The sequence below is a fragment of the Thunnus maccoyii genome, chromosome 19 (assembly GCF_910596095.1).
Source record: "Thunnus maccoyii chromosome 19, fThuMac1.1, whole genome shotgun sequence".
Taxonomy (NCBI): domain Eukaryota; kingdom Metazoa; phylum Chordata; class Actinopteri; order Scombriformes; family Scombridae; genus Thunnus; species Thunnus maccoyii.
Genome location: NC_056551.1, coordinates 19918457 through 19938735, shown reverse-complemented (window position 1 = coordinate 19938735; position 20279 = coordinate 19918457). Strand labels below are relative to the sequence as shown.

The following is a 20279-nucleotide window of genomic DNA, read 5'->3' as shown; positions in this document are numbered from 1 at the left end:
CACTAGATGTCCTCCTTGATGTGGCGTATTGAACTGTCTTGACCTGTAATTGATGTGCCAAATAGTGAACAACTTTCATCGTGCAAGAATTTCAGTGTCCATGTACCTGTGCAAATGGCAGATAAAGTTACTTGAACTTGAATATCATTTATTTTCTCATTATTTTGACTACAACACTTACAGACACTACAAATGGATATTGAAACAAAATATGCCATAATTTCAAGCAATTTCTAGTCTTTATTTTATTGACAAATGTATATGAGCAAGGTTCAGATTCTTGTGATGAATACCTTCTTTTATGATAGACAATCAAAGGCTCTTTAAAGTAAGGCCTAGATGCCACCACACTCAATGTCTACCTACACAGGTGTGTTAAGTTATTTATAAGACCTCTTCTTAGGACTGCACAGACGTGTACACACTGCACTTGATTGACACCTCCTCCCTGATTCACCAGCTTGTTTTGTTGCACATAAGGTCAAGACATCTTTAAGCCTTTTTCAAAACAGACATTTTGACTTGTCATAGGAGTAAAAGCACATTTATAATCAATAGCATGAATGTTTGCATCTCATTTAGATTTGGTTAGATCCAGCACTGGTACTGGGACACCTAAAGAAGCAATCATTATTGTTATTAGTTCCACCTTTGCTTTTCCTGAAGTAATGAGTCTAAATGTTTGCTGTGAAAAGGGTCCATTATTTTATCATTACATTGAATTATGGAGTTTATATATAATATTATTTATTACTATTACAAGCGTTTCCCCAGAAAAAAATGTCCAGCCGTCATTGCAGGGAAAGCACAGGTGTTACTAATAACATTAATGAATATCAGGACCCTGAAACCGAAACAGCTAAATGGAATTCAGCAATTATTAATTTGATCATTTACACCTGTATTTTTCCAACTGTGACATGTCCTCTGTGGAAAAAAGGTCTATTCCCATTATATCTCCACCTAACGTCAGCCTGAGCAGTGGTCAAATCAGCCAGAATAACTGAAAACTCCTGTGCGAGTGTGCAGGGCTTTTAAAAGTGGGGGCAACAAGAATCTGTAAAATTCAACCCTGCCAAAACAGTATTTTTATGTAAATTACTCCTTAGTTAGTTTTGTTCTCTTTTTGCCCCCAAAACTAAAACATGTCACAAAACTCTTCTCTGGTACATGATGTTTTATTCATGTTTTTGGCAATCTCGCTGTTTGAAGAGGCTGCTTCTGTTTCCCTTATATACAATTAATTTATTCATCATAATCAACCCATTCTTCAAAATTACTATATGCAAAATATCTTTACTCTTAACTGATACAATAATTATAACAGAATATTGATGACCATAAAACCAGGATATACAATCTTACAATCATCTTACTCTTTAGAAAATTTACTTTTTCATTTCAAGCCATCCATGAGTAAAAAAATTGAATACAACTATTTTTTTTTTCTGCTATGCAGCAGTTAATATTTTTAGTTAATGTTATTAGTTACACCCATGTTTGACAAGTCAAAATTTCTGCTGCCCATTCAGCTTTAGTTCCCTCCATATTTTTCTCTCTGGTCATCTGTCCATACTGCTGTGGCTCTATTCCCCCCAATTTGGGAACCGCTGTTTTAATGACAATGTTATCCACTTGGAAATAAATGTAACAACGGAATTTTATTGACTTATGTCATTCAGATGTAAAATGCAAAAATTTTCCTGGTTAAGTTTTTCCTTCTCTTATTATAGTTATCTAAATTGTCATACGGAGCCAATCTGAGATTAACACAGATTTATCTATCAACTGTACTGACATAAACACATGCGCACATGGACAACAAACCTATTTACTCACTTTTTTTATTTCACCACCACTCCATTTCCTTTTAGTCTCTCTTTCACACACATGAACACACACAAGCTAATCACACACACACACACACACTTCACCACGGGATCAATCTTGGCCCTGGGAGTTAAAGAAGGACAGTTTATCCAGGTATGTGAGGGCCTTGCAGGTCACCAGGCCATAGTAGGTCTTTAACAGTGAGCATCTTCCACTCTTCTGCCCCAGATCTGCCCACACTGTCTCCAGCTCCTGACTCTTCATTCCTGCCGAGCTGAACAGATAGCGATAGCAGCAGGCGTTATAGCGGATGTGTTTCCCTCCTGAGAACCTGGCACTGTGTGTTGGTGCCACACCAGCCTTCTGAGCACAAAGGCCCACAAAAACATCAGTTGGTACAGGTGCACGGATTGCCGCAGATGCCACATACACTTTCCGGACCACATCCTGGGATAGAACATATGCTGTTGCGTCACAGTATTCAGGCAGGTACTTGTCAGGGTAGAGAGCTGGGGGCAGGTAGCCGGGGCTGGAGGGGTTCCTGTCAGGGGAGTCTCTCTGGATCACTCTGCCTAGATAAAGGTCCTCAGGGTGCCTGTGTAGCCCGAGCAGGTAGCCTCCGATGGCGGGGAGGTTGACAAACACAGAGTCCTGGGTCAGCAGAACAAAGCGTGCCACGGGACAGAAGGTGATCACCCAGCGGAGTGCCAGCACTGTCCTCTCTGTTGGGCCACGTAGGGATGAGTCAGCCACAGCATGACCCTGGACTATGTCCCCATGGCGGTCAGACTCTCTCATGAGGGCCTCTTCTGCAGTGGAAGTCTGAGTTGATCCTAAGAAGAACAGTATCCGCACCGGGAAACCTTGGATGAGTGTTTGGTTGGCCCACGTCCTCCTGACTGCATTTCTTTGGGTGATATTAGCTGGCGAGCTGAAGACTAGAGTGAGCAGGAAGAGGTCAGAGTTTCTGCACTCATCAGGGTTAGTGATGGGGTAGGCCTGTGACACGTTCTCCCTTGCGTTGCTCAGGTCCAGTTTCCTTGCTTTCTCCCTTACATCAACAACCGTGCCATCAGTGTAGATCCCAGGTGTAGGCTGCAGGAGGTACTCCTCGACAAAGTCAGCCCCAAACAACAGGGCATGGAAGAGCAGCACGTTGAAGAGGAGGAAACACCACTGATGGGTACGCAGCTTGCACAAAGAGAACTGGGGCATGAGACAGAAAAAAAGAGAGAGTATGAATTTCTATACAGGTCAAACTAAAACTCATAAACTAAAAAGTTAACACTGTACCTGCATGACACCTTCTTGTTGTTTCTTGGTGTGTATTGGCTGTTCGGATCAGAAGACCTCAAGCTGTTGTCAGTTCTACAACAACACTAGCTGACAGACAGGGTTTCCGCTTTCATGAAACTCTAGCAGCATGTAACCCTGCACCCCAACCCAGAGTCACATGCCTCATGAAGATGAGAGCGTCCTGCATCATGCATGCAACGTTAATGAGGTCTTCTGAAGGAATAGTGGGATATTACAACAAGGGCATACAGAAAATACAAATGACTAAAGCAAACACTCAAATTTGCAGGTTTTATAGTATTTTATCCTACAGTGTTGAAGAGACTCAAGAGGCATCTATGAGCAAAATTGGACACAAATGATACAATTTGCTGCAAAAACACAGGTCTAAGATTGTGTCAAGCATCATTATTCCACTGTTATGATTTCATGTTTTAACTCACTTTTAGTCACACATGCACACAAGTATGATGTATAAATATGTGCAATATTACACACTGGAGTTGTATTAGACTATTTACAAGTTAATTTACTTATTTATCACCTTATGCAAACACATTTCAAACTTTAACTTTTCATTTACTTTCTTCACATTTGCTTATACACTTTATGTGCATATCTAAATCTATATGGATAAAATGTGTTCATGTTCCTGTGGGTATTAATATTGGATAGGTGGTTACTCATTCATATTTGAATATTAATATGAATATAGGTTTTTAAAAGAAAATTTGCTGGTTCTGCACCTGAGAGAAAGAAAGTGAGAAAAGGGGTTTTCAGTTAACTCCAGTTGACTCCAGTCAACCGCGTAAATTAGCAAACCAAATTAAATTTGGTTTACCCTATGGGTTTACCAAACCAAATTAAATTACTAAACCCAGCTGTGTGACTCAATGGTCACACAGTTGAGTTTAGTTTATATTATTTCTAATTGACATTGTGGGTGTATGTGATGTGCTGTGTGTAGCTTTGTATTTTGTATGGTGTGTTCTGTGTGGTGTTTTTTTTTGTTTTTGTTTTTGCTTTTTACTGTTTGTTGTTGTTCTGTTGTATGTTTTTTTGTCGTGGACTACAGATGCAAATTGGCTTCAAGCCAACCCTGGTGCAGTGCATCTTAAATGTTTCAAACTGCACACTGTCCCATTCAATAAATAAATAAATAAAATAAAATTATATATAATGATGTATATAAATATGGACGTCATGACAGCTCCCTATGGATGTATAACAAGAGCTCTTATAACAGCTCTTATAATACATCCATGCAGCTCCCCAAAAGTGGAGCCCCCTCCGTGTTAGTGGATGGGTAATGGGCCAAACTAAAAAAAAAAAAAGAAAGTACACGTCAAATAAATTTTTCCCAAAGATAGTTCCCGTCATTTTAGTTAGTTCTTATCACGCCGATGCTTGTTCAAGTGCTCATCTTTCTGATACGTTTGTTTTTAAATTAGTTATCTGACGATGTTTAAAAACTAAAGGTGTGTGACGTCATGATTGACAGCTGTGACAGCCACTCTCAAACCTCCGATTCTACTGCGCAGACGCTGGCTCCAAACGACGTCACACGAGCGAGACAGCAATTCCCGGAAACGGAATATTCTGGCTTCACTTTAGCATAACGGCAGGAGGTGGAGACCGTCAATGGCGGATAGCAGTCACACATATGTCGGTAGTTTCCCCAAACATTAGAAAACATGGCCGCTTCCATTGAGAGTTTACTGGGGGAAATCTCCAGTGTTGAAGACCCAGTTGAAGAGCTGCAGAGTTTAAAAACGGCCCTGTTATCGATCCCTCTCAGCGCGTTGAGGGACTCAGTGAGCGGACTGCGTTTGGATGTTATATTTGCTCTCTTAAACACCAATGACAGGTTGGTTGAACGCAGTCTTTGGCAAAGTCGGTGTTATTATCTGCTGAGTCAGTGTGTGTCCGTGTCTGTTATCATTGTCACTGTAAAGCAGTAGGCTAACATACCGGTGGGGTGAGTTAGTTAGCTAAACAGGCTGCATTTGGTCTGTGAAAGCTAACTAAGCGGCTACAGTGCAGTGCAGTGCAGGTGTGGACACACAGTGACACATTTTCTGCTGTTTAGCCATATTCTCCAGAGTATTGGATTTAAAATTAAAGTGCTGACTCATATTTAGGGTGTTTATACCTATAGAAGCCCCTCAAGCTTTGGGCAATGCAGGAGGTCACTGACAATCCCTATAACTTTCACCTCAAGATGGATGTAACTTAAACACCCCAAATCTAAAGCTGTAGGCACATGACCTCATTGCCGTTGTTTACAGAGTCAGTATCTTTATACTGTAAGTCAGACTTTCCCTAATGGTTTACAATCAAAAACAATACCTCTTGGCTGTTTTTAAGTTACTAATATGAGCTGCATTCACAGGGAGCAGATTGAGCTGTGTGTTGACATCCTTGAACGCATCTTAATGGCTCTCAGCCCTGTGTACCTGGGCCAGAACTACAGAGCAGAGCTGCAAGGGGGTCTGACCCATCCTGAAGAAACTGTTAAGATACTGGCCTTGACGCAGGTAGGCCATTCACACTCATGCAAACTCACACAGAAAATCGTCTCCCAAAAAAATTAACCACATCTCATATCCTTTGTTTTTCTCTGTCAGATTGGTCGAATGGTGGAGCACCCCGAAGCTGTCACCGAAATCCTCAACAACCAGGACATTCTTCGAGGAGTGATCCACTGCATCAGAGAAGAGAAGATGGCTGTGGCAAAGCAGGTAATGACGGAAGCACTGACATTTTCCCTCATTGCATCACAAATCTCTAGAGTGTGCATTAACTGTTCTGCTCTGTAGGCCATTCAGTCCTTATCCAAACTGAGTCACTCCAAACCTGGCTTAGACAAACTGTTCCAGAGCGATCTGCTGAAAGTTATGAAGGATGTGATGGCCACGAGTGATATCATCAGATACAGAATATATGAGGTACGTTCACATGTGCGTCACGCTGTGTTACTTTGTGGTTGATGATATGACAGCAGCAACCTTTTTCTGACACGCAGTTTTGTCAGTGATATTTATTTTTGCTGAAATGAGCGGACAGTTTGCCAAAATGTGGGATTTAAAGTTTTAATTTATGTTGGCTGAGCTTGTAATGACTCCTGAACTTTTTTTTTCTTTTTTAAAGGTCATTTTTCTTCATAAAATCCTCCTGCAGTCATCTAGCAGTTTCTGTAGCCAGCTGGTAGAATGCAAAGACTACATCACTCATTAGATGATGTCATAATGTTACTAATCTTAATTAATTTGTTCCCATGAGAATAGCAAACTTATCTGGTGGAAAGACTTGGTTTATTTCTAATCCATTCCTATTGGTTTTGTTTTTGCTCTCTGACATATCTCATAAAGTACGTGTATGTCTCATGTATATAAATATAAAACAAGTAGACTGACTTGTTTTTCTTTTCTGCTCGCAGCTGGTGGTGGAAATCTCGTCTGTGTCTCCCATTTCCCTCGGTTACTGTGCCAACAGCAGCCTCATTTCTCAGCTGCTTGGAGAACTGACAGGAGATGATGTATTAATCAGGTAATAATATTAATCATATGAATATGGAGACAGGAACTAAGATGGTGTGTGGAAAATTATAATGTAGTACCTGAAAATTTGCCTCACTACCCCTCTCTCCTGCTTTCACAGTATAACCCTCAGTGACTTTACCGTTCTGCCATGCTGTAATTCTGTGTCTTTTTTTATCTTTTGTCGTTCAGGGCAACAGCTACTGAGATGGTGACAAATCTAGCCCGCAGTCTGCATGGCCGGCAGTACTTGGCCCAACAGGGTATAATGGACAAGATCTCTAACATGATTAGAGGAGCAGAAACTGACCCCTTTTCCTCCTTCTATCTTCCAGGTGAGTCACTTTAGAAAACAGATCCAAGAAAATACTGACAATCCTCCCTAATTCCTTCTGCTGAACTCAGCTGAAAGCAACTTTTTTCAATTTTAGATAAAGTATTCTTTTAATTAAATCATTCAATGCTTTATTATTCAGCCCTTCACGGTGTGAATGTCAATCCTGCAGGTTTGGTGAAGTTCTTTGGGAACCTGGCCATTATGGACAGCCCCCAGCAGGTTTGTGAAACCTACCCGGTCTTTCAGAACAAGGTGTTCGAGATGGCTCTGGACCCGGACCCTGTGATGATCGGAGTGGCCCTGGACACTTTGGGCTTACTCGGGGCTACCGTGGAAGGGAAGCAGGTCCTGCAGAAAACTGGTTAGCTTGTTATGTTTGTATTATTTGACCAGTTGTTTTAATAAGTTACACAGTCAGAAACCTCTACTCTTTGTAGCCGTGCACTCGTAGGGTTTCCATGAGATTATCAGATGTGATAAACATCACAGGGCAAGAGCTTGAGTAAACATAAGGAATCTGCCCTGTGATAAATAGTGTGATGAAATAGCACTTTTCTTATTTTTCCTCTAAAGTTGCGTTAAATGATGCATTAAGTTCACGTTTATACAATACTGACATATCCATGTGTACATTGAAAGAGTTTTAGATGGTTCTCTATACAAGCTGTGAAAAGATCCCTTTCTAACTTGATTCCATGGATTCAGCTGAAGCTAGTAAGAGTCTTCAACAGTCTGAATCTGCAATGATTAATTGGTTATTCGATTGACAGAGAATTGGCAGCTATTTTGATAATCGATTAATTGTTTAGGTCTTTTTTTTAAAGCATAAATGCCAAAAATCTGATGGTTTCAGGTTCTCAAATTTGAGAATTCGCCGCTTTTCCTCGTCTTACATCACAGAAAATTGAATATCTTTGGATTTTGGACTGTTGCTTAGACAAAATAAGACATTTAATGACATCACCATGGACTCTAGGAAATTGTGATGGGCGTTTCTCCCTGAAGATTAATCAGTAATTTAAATAATTGTTAGTTGCAGCCCTAGTATCTTCAAATGTTTGTTTTCAGTTTCCCCAAACAGTGTTTCCATGCTGGGCTGTGTTGGAGGGTTAGTAACACAAAGAGGACATTGTGCATAAAAAGACCAAATTCTTGGAAGATATCCACTTGATTTCTCTAACTTAGACTGCTGAAGCCTCAGATTAGATTTAGTTGAACTTTAGAAGGTATTTTCACATGGAACAAGAACTGTAATTTTGTCCTTCATCCCTTATGTTGGGAAGGAGTCACTTCATAACCAGTATGGATATGAGGAATGATTGAGGCGACCAATAAAACTTTTAATGTAAATATGAGCTTTTTGATATAAGACAGACTTTGAAAAATGTGAACCTATCCTCTGTTGTTTTATCTCATAAACGTTAGTCCCAAAGAAGCAATGGCTCCTCTTATAATTAATTTTGTCACTTATAATTTTAGCTGTTGTCTTGTGATCTTATGTGCTTTTTCTGTGTGTCCTCAGGAGAAAAATTCAAGGCGGTGTTGTTAAGAATGAGCCATCTCGCCAGATCTGGAGCTACAGAGCTCAGAGTGCGCAGCCTGGACGCCATATCACAACTGCTCACTCTACAGGTGTGTGTGTTTACACATTTATAGTTTCTTTAAATGCCATCAAGAGACAAAAGGCCAACCTTACTTGATAAATTTCTTAATTTCTGGTGTTTTCTTCCAGCCAGAGCAGCAGACAGAAGACCTGTTGGCCCTAACTGAGTCCTGGTTCCACCTTTTGTCCGACCACCCCATAGACATGATTCACAACATCAGCACTCAGCCTTTCCCTGAGCTGCATTGCGGGGCTCTGCGGATATTCACTGTGAGTGCAGAGCTGTTTCAAATACCATCATTAACATCAACATTGGCTGGTAATATTTGACATCAGTGGATATTTATGTGTGTGTGTGTGTGTGTGTGTGTGTGTGTGTGTTCCAGGCCATCGCCACGCAGCCATGGGGTCAGAAGTTAATGATCAGTACTCCCGGTTTCATGGAGTTCATTTTGGATCGTTCAGCGGGTCAGACCAAGGAGGCCAAAGATGCTAAGTTTGAACTGGTGGGGTCACTTGTGAGCTCATCAACAGCAGCAGAGATACTGGGCAGCCAGCATTACGTACGTCTGAAGACCTACCTGAGAGAAGGACCTTACTATGTTTCAGCAGTGGCTGCAGTCAGCACAGAAGGAGCAGACTGATTCCAACAAACTCAGATACATTTTATGGGTCTTTAGTTGATGCTTAAGTAATGGTTGAGCGCTTGAATAATCTAACTGTGGGTTAACGTATTATACTCTGCTATAATAAACTAATTCTCTGATAAATAGTTCTAACAGATCAGGACATGGTGGTAACTAGCTCAGTTCACTAATCTCAGTTTTTCCATCTTCAGCAGTGTTTTAGAACTTTATCATCTCAGCTGCACCCAGAAATTTTAATTCATAACTGATGGTTTAAGTATTTTGGACCAATTTAAAAACAACTGAGAAATTTATTACTTACATTATTATCCATTACTTGTTATGCCTGAGCCCTCAGTTGTTCCTCTGTTAGGTTTTACTCACATAAATATATTTGTCAGGCTTTTCTGATGGGACATAAATAGTAAACATTTGATCATCATCAGTCATTTTCCTTTATTTTACTTCATGAGTAAATCTAGTATTGTTTGTAAAATAAATTTTATAAATGTTTTGTAATGCACAGTTAAAGTTTCCAAACATAAAACTACATTTTTTTGTAATAAGTTATTTGCTACAAATATGAAATAAAAATGAAAAAGTAAAATAGTGAAATCTAAGAGAGTAAAGGGACAAAATCCTCTCTTGGGTATTTTAGTAATAGAACATCAACATTAGGAATCCACTTAAAATTATCGCAACACATAAACCACAAGATGCATCATGGATGCTGAAAGTCCACACCAAAAAAAATCTAACTTGGTGCCATCATTGCACAAGAAGAATCAACATTAAAAGATGAAGGATACAACTGTGTTTACGATGAAATCTCCACATCATATGACAAACGGCGTCCACATGATATGTTAACACATGTTTAGTTATTGTGTCTTTACCACATACTTAAGCAATACTTAAAGAGCCACTTAATACTTCAAGAGTGTTTACATTTTTACACTCAATATATTACACAGAAACACTCACACCATCTCGTATCTTTCATACCAAACAGGACTCAACCAAAAACGCAAACTATAAAAAGACCTCAGTTCTCCAAATCCATCAGATGTTGATTTCATTTTTTTGTGTCAAGAATATTTTTGTTTACTAAATATAATGAAGTTTTTTTTTATTAAAGGGGATGCAGTCTGACCATGGATGTGTTTGTTTCCTTTTGTATACATATTTTGCACAAGAGTCACAGCAATTAGATTGATTGGAATATTTATTCTGAAGTGCCACTTAAACAGTAATCTCATGTGCTTATTTCAGATCATTTCTGAATATTTTGTAATAAATAGAACCTGAGTGGTTCATCGGAAGTTAAAGTATCAGTTGAGGACAAAAACATGTTTCTCTGTGTACGTCTGGCTCTTTTGATATGGAGCGTTATCAATGTGAGGCTTTTTTATAGTAATTTTCCAGAGGTAGTCGAAGTAGTTTCCAGTATTTCTCTGAACAGACAAACCATTAATGACCTGAATCTTGATGGAAAAGCAGTATCATCTTTGGTCATGAGCAGCTGCTAGAAATTGAAAAGCTTCCTAGTCTTATTCAGCATTTTTAAATGTCAAGGGGGATTTTTATTTGTTATATTAATGGCATGTAATGCTTCTTATAAAGTCAGAATAACTACAGTAGATTTACTGTGCTGACTAGTTTTGAGCTCTGCCTCTCTGAGCCAATCAGTGGATCAGCTGTCAAATCAAGTCTTAAAAATCCAGCTTCAAGAATTTAATACTTAATACTAAATCAATATTATTTGTATGTAGTTAAATGCATTTACTACTATATTTTACCACAGTTTTAACTCCCTTTATTACACATTTAAATGTGATACTGAAATGACACTTCATGGAGGATCAATCTAATGTTGGATGACATTTTAGATTTTCTCATCTTTCATATCTTTTATCACACGCAGGTAAGTGCAATAAAGAAGAAAAGAATTAAAAAGAATAAGGAGTTTGAAAAAGGAAAAGGAAAAACCTACCCAAACACTTGTGTGTGTGTGTGAGTGTGATATTTTACATTTTCCATTGCTGCTTTAGATTTCCTTTTGGCATTTTCAATGTTTAGGCTGCAAGCTGTGCGCTGATATTCAACAGAGGGGTCGAGCTCAGAGGAGGCAGCGTGTGGCTTTCAGACACCAGATGGAGACAGTCACAGGGGAAAGGTCTGACTTCTAAATGAAGCATAGTTCATAGACCTCCTCTCAGATATGTTTTAAGGTATATAAAAATACTCTGCTTGGAATAATAATTTGCATCTCATATGGTTTTTCCACAACAGAAAACGACTCTTTCTCTCATTGCAAAATCCAGTCTGTTATCAGTGTTTGTGCACCGAAGGCTTCAAGTTTCCACATCACACTTCTGGACCACGGTTATCTTCCGAACTAGTTGTGATGTCACCAATCATGTTAGTAAGTACATGCTTTAAACTAGAGAAAATTTCCTCTTCAGCAGATGAATGTGAAAACATCCTTCTAGCACGTACATCGTTTTGCACAGTGAAGCTCAAACCGAAGGAACAAGAACCAAAACACATTTTGATTGGCAGGGGACTTTAAGCTTTTGTACAAGCTAGATGAAACCCTTGGTAAGGCACCGATAAAAGGTGTAGACAGTGAGTGATATTTCTTCCTCCCTGTCACATCATAACAACCACACACACATTTGCATCTTTGAGCGCTGCAGGAATACACAGCTTTATTTGTGAGCAAAGTGCTTCATTGAGCTCAATTAAAATCTTTAATGATGATACATTTTAAATGACAGTGTAACAATATTTTTAATGCGAATTTCCAAAAGGTGTAATTTGCAATCAATGAAGGATATTTTTCATTTATACTCATATTAACATTATAAAAGTATTGGATACATTTATACTGCCCGATATAAATGTGACGTGTTGAAATGGATCCCAATGTGGATCTGTGAACATATAAATTTTCAACTAAATTTGCAACTAAACTGCTGCCAAAGCTAAACTTCCTCTCACATCTGCGCACAGTATAACACCAGTAATCTCACATAATCTTCATAATCTGACAGACGTGACTTTTATCATTCCAGCGGTAAAAAAGACTTCAAAACGACTGACTCAATCCCAAACATCCATCATAACTCCTCGACAACCTCGTGCCACAGTCTTCCCAGTGAATCATATCACCTCTCCCACATCTCCTCCATACTTTCTTCACTTTGCGTCATCAAATAAACAAAGAAATAAAAAAACATACAGTCAGTCAATCTTTCTCTTTACAATTTATTTGAATTTCTTCTCCTGGCATTCTCCTGGGAGTGTTGTGGAAGTCATTTGGCTCCTCTTTCTTCTCACATCTTTAATAATTTTCATCGCTAACAGTCACTGTCAGTGGCCTGCACCTGAGTAATAAAATTATAACACTTTGATTGAAAGCCACCTCATGATGCGAAACATTAAGTCCAGTTGTCTGGAAATAAATATTCAGCTGTTTTTTTTGTGCAGCTCAATCAAAGATATTATTACACTCCAATATGAACCTTGACTAAAGATTGTATCTTGTATCTAGCAGTGAGTATTACCCAGTGGTGGAAAGTAACTAAGTACATTTGCTCAAGTACTGTACTTAAGTACAATTTTCAGGTACTTGTACTTTGTATTTCCATTTGATGCTACTTTATTCTTCCACTCCACTACATTTCAGAGGGCTTTAGTGTTAGTTACTGTCCAGATGAAGATTTGACACAATGGATAATATAACAAGCTTTTAAAATACAACACATTGTTAAAGATGAAACCAGTGGTTTCCAACCTTTTTGGCTTTTGACGTCTTACAAAAAGCAGTGTGTAGTCGGGGTCACATTTCAGATGTCTATGATTATGAACAGCTCCACCAAATAGTGATTTTCTTCCTCTAAACTTCTCACATGGATTCATTTAAATAAATGTTGAAATGATCCAATATTTCACCAAAAATCAAAAAGTCTAAAAGCTGAAAACAGATTTGTGTATCAGAATTTTTTTTTTTTCTGCTTTCCTCTCCCATTAATCATCTCACGACCCCTCAGATTTATCTGGTGACCCTTGGGAGGGGCCCGACCCCTAGGTTGGGAACCACTGGACTAAACTAGCCAACTGTATATAAAGTAGTTCAAACTAGCTCCACCTCCAGCAGCTACAACAGTAACATGCTGCTCTAACACTGATGCTTCAGTATTAATAATCTAATGATGTCATATATAATAATATATCAGTCAGAGGGACCAAACCACTACTTTTACTACAATACTTTAACTACATCAAGCTGCTAATACTTATGTACTTTTATTTAAGCAGGATTTTTCAGGCAGGAAACTTGTAATAGAGTATTTTTACACAGCTGTATTGGTATTTTTTTTTTTTTACCTCTTATCCCAACATCGGCTTGTTAAACCAAATGATGCTGCCGTCCTCTGCTGTCTGTCAGAGAGTGTGAAGCGCCTCCTGGGTTTCCTCTGTGTGAAATGTGGGCTGATCTGCTGCTGGAGCTCAACACTGGGAGAAGAAAATGTGTGACTTTCAGATTTTATCTAACAGATGAGTCATCCTATCATCCTGATACACACATATCATGTAACTGTGATATCAGTGACCTAAGAAGTCCTCGATTTAGAAAAAAAAAAAAAATCGGAAAGAATCTTGACTTTTGGTTGTCTGTAATTTGTTGAGTTGACTTTTTAATGAGGAAATTATTCTTTTGACGACATTTATGAGACAGATCCCTCATGAGAGGACATTTCTGTTAAGGAAATTAAATCTTTTGAAATATTTCTTTACGATGTTCTGGATTTGAATAATGAATGAAAATGAATTATGAAAATATTCACATTTGAGAAGCTGGGATCAAAAACATGACTCAAAATGATCAATTGATTATCAGAATGGTTTTCGAGTAATTTTATGTCGATTGACTAATCAATTAATTGGCTAATCGTTGCAGCTTTAATGGGTTTTTTTTCAAGCTCCATACACCTGCAGGTAATGAGTGTGGACAATTGAGTTGTTTGCCATGACAAAATGCATTATATTGATGTATGAATGACCACAATCAAATAAACAATTTGTACAATATAACAATATGGCTGCTGTCACAAATTATGACCCTGTGAAGCAGATTTTTGTATCTGTATTCATCATGTGGTTACAACTTGCATATCAGATTGAAAAGAGTTAAGTGTTTGGAAGTCTTCAGTCTTTGTCTAAATGTCAATGTGTCCATTCAGATTTTCATTCCGGAGGACTGAAGGCATACAGAGCCTCCAACAGATGGTGCTAATCACTCTCTCCTCATCAAGAGTTGGTTGATAATGCAACAGTTATGTCATTATAGGTGTACGCGCTACCTCAGGAAGGAAAGCTGTCAACATCGTTATATTCACACAGCTGAAGACCCGTCCTCAGAATAATTTCCCCTTTCACACATTGTCAGCTTGATTTTTTTTCCCTCCTGCCACTCAAATTATTTCATTTGCATCTTCCGGTTTGTGTTTTTAAAGAGTTCAGCAGCCTCTTATCTGCGCAGGCTGACAAAAAAACTCTTGCATATCTTCAAGATGCACCTGAATAGGTGAAGGGGGCATACAGGGAGATATCACTTTTTCTTAAAGCGCACGTCTTTTTCTCCGGGAGTCCACTCCTTCTGGCAGAAGATCACCCTCCGATGCAATTAACCCAGGAAGACGACTTTATCAAGGGGGACTCAACGCCGACCACCGCAGCTCTCCAGTCCGACGGCAGCGCCGGATCTCCGGCCAAAATGTGCAGTGAATGTTACGTGAATCAGTCGTTTGTGCACGACGATGGGACCGTGAACAACCACAAACCACAGTAAGAGAAATAAAAGCAACAAAAGAAAGCAGAAAGAAGCAAGTAAGAGGGGAAACTTATAGGTATCCTTATCATACGTAATGAATAAGTTACTTCAGATTTCTCCAAGTTATCATGGGAATAATCACTGATGTGCTTTATAGCTGAAAGATTTGTTTAATAAGAATTGTGAAAACTATCTTTATATATATTAAAAACTGCATATTCCTCATTCAATGATGCTGATTTTACCATCATCAGTTTTCTTTCTGTTTTTGCAGAGATCCATCCATCATTGTCCTCTCATCCTGTCACCACTGCTGTATGTACAGCTGTTCATTGGCTTGCTCTCTATCTCAGCTTTCACTGTTACAGACTGGATATTATCTACTTTAAATATGGTTTTTATACAAGCGCTAATAATAAACACATTAAATAATGTTTAAGTGGATTGTACAATGGACCGGTCTATGCATCTGTGTCTTCTTTGGAACACAAATGTGTTAAAAACTACATATTGTGTTACAGATGTGCATTGAAAGTCCCAAAGAAGACACACAGATGTGATGTTAAATGACAAATATCTTATTCTCTGTTCGTCACATGGATGTCTGAAATGATCTGTAAGCTCCAGTATGTGTTTTTTTGTGAGATCTGAGTGATGCTCTTTGCCACAGGGATTTGTTTGGTTTTGTTAGATGGATGTTTTCATAAAAAACCCACATGGGAAATAAAGTACCCTTCATCTATTATGAGATAAGTTTGACAAGCTAAATGCAGGACTGTGGTAAACAGACAGTGATGGAGGGCAGAGGCAGAGAGATGGATGAGAGAAGTAAAGAAGGAGAAGTTTGGGGCTTTTTTTTACACTCACTATTTGTGAATGATGTGCTTTAACTGCTTCATCGCTGAGATTTTGAAAGCTGGTGGTCTTTTAAAATCACTTAATTTGACTCATTATATACAGTTCATCTCTTACGTCTACCTGCGATGAGTAATGATTCATCCAGTAACGCATTGTTCTAACCAGGGAGGTGATAAGTTATCAAATCCTTATGCACACTCCTGATATGTGCAGTATACTCTGCTATGAGAAAAGTGTAAGAATATGAAGGTCGAAATGAAGCCATTCATTCCACTCTGGGGTTTCTGATTCATCTCATTCCTTCAAGTGACCGACATCAGTTCATCTTCACACAACTTATTCTCCTGCAGGTCAAATCTCACTATACTGTATTTATTTACCCGCTGCATGTTATTCAAGCTCAGGCACTTAAGCTGCAGTTGGATATAGGGTGTGAATTGAGAGAGATGACTCAACATCTGCACAGTGACATTTAGACAACAAGACCTAGTATATGGCTGCACCGTGGGTGGTCAGTGTGTGAAATTGTGGCCAATTTGTTACAGTGGTTGTGTTTATAATGTGAATTCCTGGATATGAAATGTTCACATCTGCAATTTTCTGTAGTGGTCCCAGTAATATATGCTGTTAAAGTGTACTGAAGTAGCACATCACATGACATGGTTATGCTACGTTTGAGGCAAAAAAAAAGGTTATAAATGCAGTTGTTTGATTTGAAAGAGATCTTATTTTAATTCTAATTTTAACTATTCTAATTATCTGTTAACTCCTCCTGCTCTTTCATCTGTTTCTATCTGCGGATGTCTCTTGTTTTTCTAAGACTGTATTGAGTGTTTTGTCAGAGTGATTGTTATTTAAGGTGATTTAACTGTGCGCTCTTCCTCATGCCTCCCGGCGCGTGGAGAGCTGTTTTCTCTCTGCGAGCTCGCGCTGTTTGTCCCGGCTCAGATGCAGCCGAAGCCGCGCGTGAACCAACGTTGGAGGTTTCTCATATGCAGCAGCCCCAAGCAGGCGCATCACACACCGGGTGAGCTGAAGACATCATCAAGAGGAGCGAAATGACGCTCCCTGCCGGCAACGAGGCCGCGGAACTCACGCGCTGGGTCAGCCGCAACAACGCCTCCACGCGCTCCTCCGACAGTCGTGCAATCATGGCGTGGGAGTCCAATTGCAGACCGAGGTAGGGCATCGATCTGCTGGCGTGGTTGCAGGGCGCTTAGTGTGATAAATTTGGAGTGAGTCAATGAGTGGGAGCGCTGTAAACGCCCCCTGAGGACGTAAGAGAAAACTGTAGCGCCGATTCATTTTGAAAGAGCAACGGCCAATGAGGAAACTCCAACAATGGGCCAGCGACCAATGGTGTAACTTCATCACTCAGTGACTCAGTCATGTGGTGTCGGAATAATCGGAAAATGAATTTCCCACTGGGAAAATTTATGGATATATAAAGAGTACTGGATACGAAACAGCGCCGGTCTTTGAAGCAAATTTGACATAGTGGCCAAATTGTGTAATTACAACGTCACGTGATGTACACTGGCCCAAAAAGACTTTTTCTCAAAGACTTACATTGTGAAAGAGACATCTGTAACGCAGGGGATAACCTCCACGAAATGAAGGAATTCGGAATTCGATCCATTTGGTCCGATAACATTTTGAAAGTCTAGAAGAGCTGCACGATTGAATTGTTTTATCCTCATTCAAGTTAGCTTCAAGGCTAAACCAGAAGTTAGCCGTCTCAGCCGACAAACTTTCATAGGAATGAACGGGGTCCTGCCTCCAACGCTGTATCCAGTTCTCTTTATACATCCACGAAAAATTCGCCCCCTCAAGTCGGAACAACACGAAAAGTCGGCGAAAATTTTGGTTCATGACTTGCTGAAAGTTGACATCATATATGCAGAAACATGGTGGATGAAAGTAAACGATTGGTTAATGGCAAGAAACTTTTTAGTAATTCACGTATTGCATAGAAATTTTTTGCTCACATGTAATTTGTAATATGGTATTAGGTTGTAACTGTCCATGTAGAGTGACTTTGATAAGTTAGAAAAGTTATTTATTAGTATTAACCCTGATAACGAGTCGGGTAAAGCAATATTTTAATGGTTTTAGGGAATGTACTGGTGCAGCAACAAATATCTGGGACAAAATACACATCTTCTTTGTAGCGTCCATGCTGTTTCCACATTACAACTTAAAAGCTCACAAACACACCGAAGTTGGAAGAACAACTTCCCAACTCGGGAAATGAGACCATCGGAGGAACACGTGAACAGTCAGTCAGTCAGTCAGTCGTTTTTAATGGTGTGATATCAAAATTAAAAGGACAGATTCACAAACAGTCAGGTGCCTACATGAACATCAAAACAGGATTTGCTTGCTGTAATCATTCCTCCTGATCATACTGACCATTAGCAGATCCCCTCCAAATTTGCTGTCAATGTAAGTGATGGAGGACAAAATCCACAGTCCTCATTTTGAGCAAAAATGTATTTGAAAGTTTATCTGACGATAATATGAGGCTTCAGGCATCTGAGTTAGTCAAATAAAGTGGAGTCTTACAGTCTTTTTGTTAAAAATTTCCCTCTTTGTGTCTTGACGGACAGTGCTTTCCTTCTCAGCTGCAGGATCATAACATAAAGAAGGAAATTGGCACTAAAAAGACAGTAACAAAGAAAGACATTGAATCTGACTAATTTGGACGACTGAAGCTTCAGATTAGCTTCAAGTAAACGGGCTGTGGATTTTGCCCCCCATCACTTACATTGCAAGTCCATCAAGAAGGGATCTCTTAACGTGCCAGTATGAACAGGAGGAATGATTACAACAAGGAAAATGTGTGTCATTGTTCATTTGGATACCTGACTTGAAAAAACTGTGAAGCTATCCTTCAATCTGAGTCCTGGAGCTATATTGATTATATATATGTGATTATTGATGTCTGCCTCATACTGAATGATGGTATGTGCTGAGACCTTCACACCCCAAAATGAAAGGTAAAGGTGGCGTGCATTGACTCTTAAGTACACTCTAAACTCTTTATTTCTGGCACCTTGAACAGATTTATTATGAGAAACAAAGAATGTGCAGTATTAGTAAAAAAAAACATAAAAACCCAAAGCAAATGTAATGCTTCAGCTAATAAAGTTAAAACCATAAAATCAAGTTGTGGACTGTAAGAAACACAAATTCGCTCTACTATCATCTATTAGCATATCTAACTGTCACTAGAGTGCATGGAAACGTCTGCTTTCTGCTTGTTATGCAGGTTATATGCTTGAATGGGCACATATGTACTCTTACAGCCACAGTAACTGCATTTTATGTCTGCATCTGCCCCAGGGTAATAAAACAGTTAGCGTGAATGGTGTTTTAGATGAACATATGTTTGGCTGGTTCTGCTTTTCATCCTCTTTGTGATGTCAGGATGCTGTTTGAACAGCTCTTATTACAGAACAAGCTGCAGATGCACAGGTAAAGAGGTTAATTACACGGGCAGTCACCAAAGCTCAGTGTGCAGCGGATAATTTTCTTGCCTGGGGTACAATGGCACAGTATGTTGTTTCTATTTTCTCTAACTCCCCATTTTCTGTGTGCATTGCTTTATCTTTTGTATCAATGCACCACCTGCACTCCTCCATCCCATGTTTCCTTTCCTTGCTTCCTCTCCTTCCTCTTATGCTTCTTACTCCTTTTAAACTTTGCCTGTTCTTCCAATTCCCTCCACTTTTTTTTTTGCTTCTCTCCCTTCATTTCCCCTTCCTGTCTCTTTACTTTTCTCCTCTCCCTCCTCCAGCTCCTCTCCAGCGCCGCTCCAGACCAACAGCAACAGCAGCGGGGTTATTTTAGACATCTCCACCCTTAAGATGGAGCAGCAGGAGAGCGAGGTGCCTCCGCTGCCACCCCGCTTCCGCTTCAGAGACCTGCTGCTCGGGGACCAGAGCTTCCAGAATGATGACAGGTAGGCAGATCCGTGGATGTAGAGAGGAAATGCAGTTCACAGAAAGTAGGTTTACCTGGCATTGTCTGAGATGGAAACATGGGAACTAAGAAGTTGTTGTTTTTTGTGATAGCTAAAAGTAAAAACAGAGTTAAATTGTGACATGCCTATCAGATTAAACACTTTAAAGCTGAAATGATTAGTCAAGAAAATTAGTTTGTTGGTTAACAGAAAATTATTCTGCAACTATTTCGACAATTAATTAAACATTTCAGTGATTTTTTAAAAACAAAAATACTAAAAAATAATCACCTCCACCTTGACAAATGTTGACATTTGCTGGTTTTATTAGAATTATATGATAATATATTAAAAAAAATCTTTGGGTTTGAAACTGTTGGTCCAACA

The 20279-nt window shown here is 39.2% G+C and overlaps 3 protein-coding genes and 1 long non-coding RNA gene across 11 annotated transcripts in view; 2 read left to right on the top strand and 2 right to left on the bottom strand.

Annotated features, from left to right (window-relative positions):
• Positions 1 to 1935: 1935 nt before the first annotated feature.
• Positions 1936 to 3262, bottom strand: LOC121885322 (beta-1,3-galactosyltransferase 9). The gene is made up of 2 exons (XM_042394684.1): positions 3124 to 3262; positions 1936 to 3036 (listed from the first exon to the last, which is right to left on the bottom strand). Exons 1-2 carry the CDS (start codon positions 3127 to 3129, stop codon positions 1942 to 1944), a joined length of 1101 nt encoding a protein of 366 aa, XP_042250618.1. The 5' UTR covers positions 3130 to 3262; the 3' UTR covers positions 1936 to 1941.
• Positions 3263 to 4702: 1440 nt separating this feature from the next.
• psmd5 (proteasome 26S subunit, non-ATPase 5) lies at positions 4703 to 10390 on the top strand. The gene is made up of 10 exons (XM_042394683.1): positions 4703 to 4993; positions 5519 to 5663; positions 5754 to 5867; positions 5946 to 6074; positions 6566 to 6675; positions 6858 to 7000; positions 7172 to 7363; positions 8525 to 8634; positions 8735 to 8875; positions 8992 to 10390. The coding sequence occupies exons 1-10, from the start codon at positions 4821 to 4823 to the stop codon at positions 9247 to 9249; spliced, it is 1515 nt and encodes a 504-aa protein (XP_042250617.1). The 5' UTR covers positions 4703 to 4820; the 3' UTR covers positions 9250 to 10390.
• A 1678-nt stretch (positions 10391 to 12068) lies between these two features.
• LOC121885324 lies at positions 12069 to 17597 on the bottom strand. 3 transcript variants are annotated; one of them, XR_006092531.1, is made up of 3 exons: positions 17498 to 17597; positions 13624 to 13752; positions 12069 to 12620 (listed from the first exon to the last, which is right to left on the bottom strand). It is a non-coding gene; the product is annotated as an uncharacterized LOC121885324 (long non-coding RNA). The 3 variants fall into 3 exon arrangements; XR_006092529.1 differs by lacking the exon at positions 17498 to 17597 and adding an exon at positions 17025 to 17257; XR_006092530.1 differs by lacking the exon at positions 17498 to 17597 and adding an exon at positions 14601 to 14899.
• Positions 14839 to 20279, top strand: part of kcnt1a (potassium sodium-activated channel subfamily T member 1a) — a 36525-nt gene continuing 31084 nt past the window's right edge. For 5 of the 6 annotated variants that reach the window (XM_042394679.1, XM_042394678.1, XM_042394677.1 and 2 more), the window contains exons 1-2: positions 16833 to 17108; positions 19728 to 19892. In XM_042394679.1, the coding sequence (XP_042250613.1) occupies positions 16987 to 17108; positions 19728 to 19892 (287 nt within the window). In that variant the 5' untranslated portion in view covers positions 16833 to 16986. Of the gene's footprint in view, positions 15085 to 16832; positions 17109 to 19727; positions 19893 to 20279 lie in introns of those variants that run through there. The other variant, XM_042394681.1, reaches the window with a different exon arrangement.

Bases quoted from the DNA above. Each gene is read 5' to 3' on its own strand.
- psmd5 (XM_042394683.1), top strand. From the start codon at position 4,821: ATGGCCGCTTCCATTGAGAGTTTACTGGGGGAAATCTCCAGTGTTGAA. The intron at 4,994-5,518 runs GTTGGTTGAACG...CTGCATTCACAG, and splicing joins CTCTTAAACACCAATGACAG to GGAGCAGATTGAGCTGTGTG. The intron at 7,001-7,171 runs GTGAGTCACTTT...TCAATCCTGCAG, and splicing joins TTCCTCCTTCTATCTTCCAG to GTTTGGTGAAGTTCTTTGGG.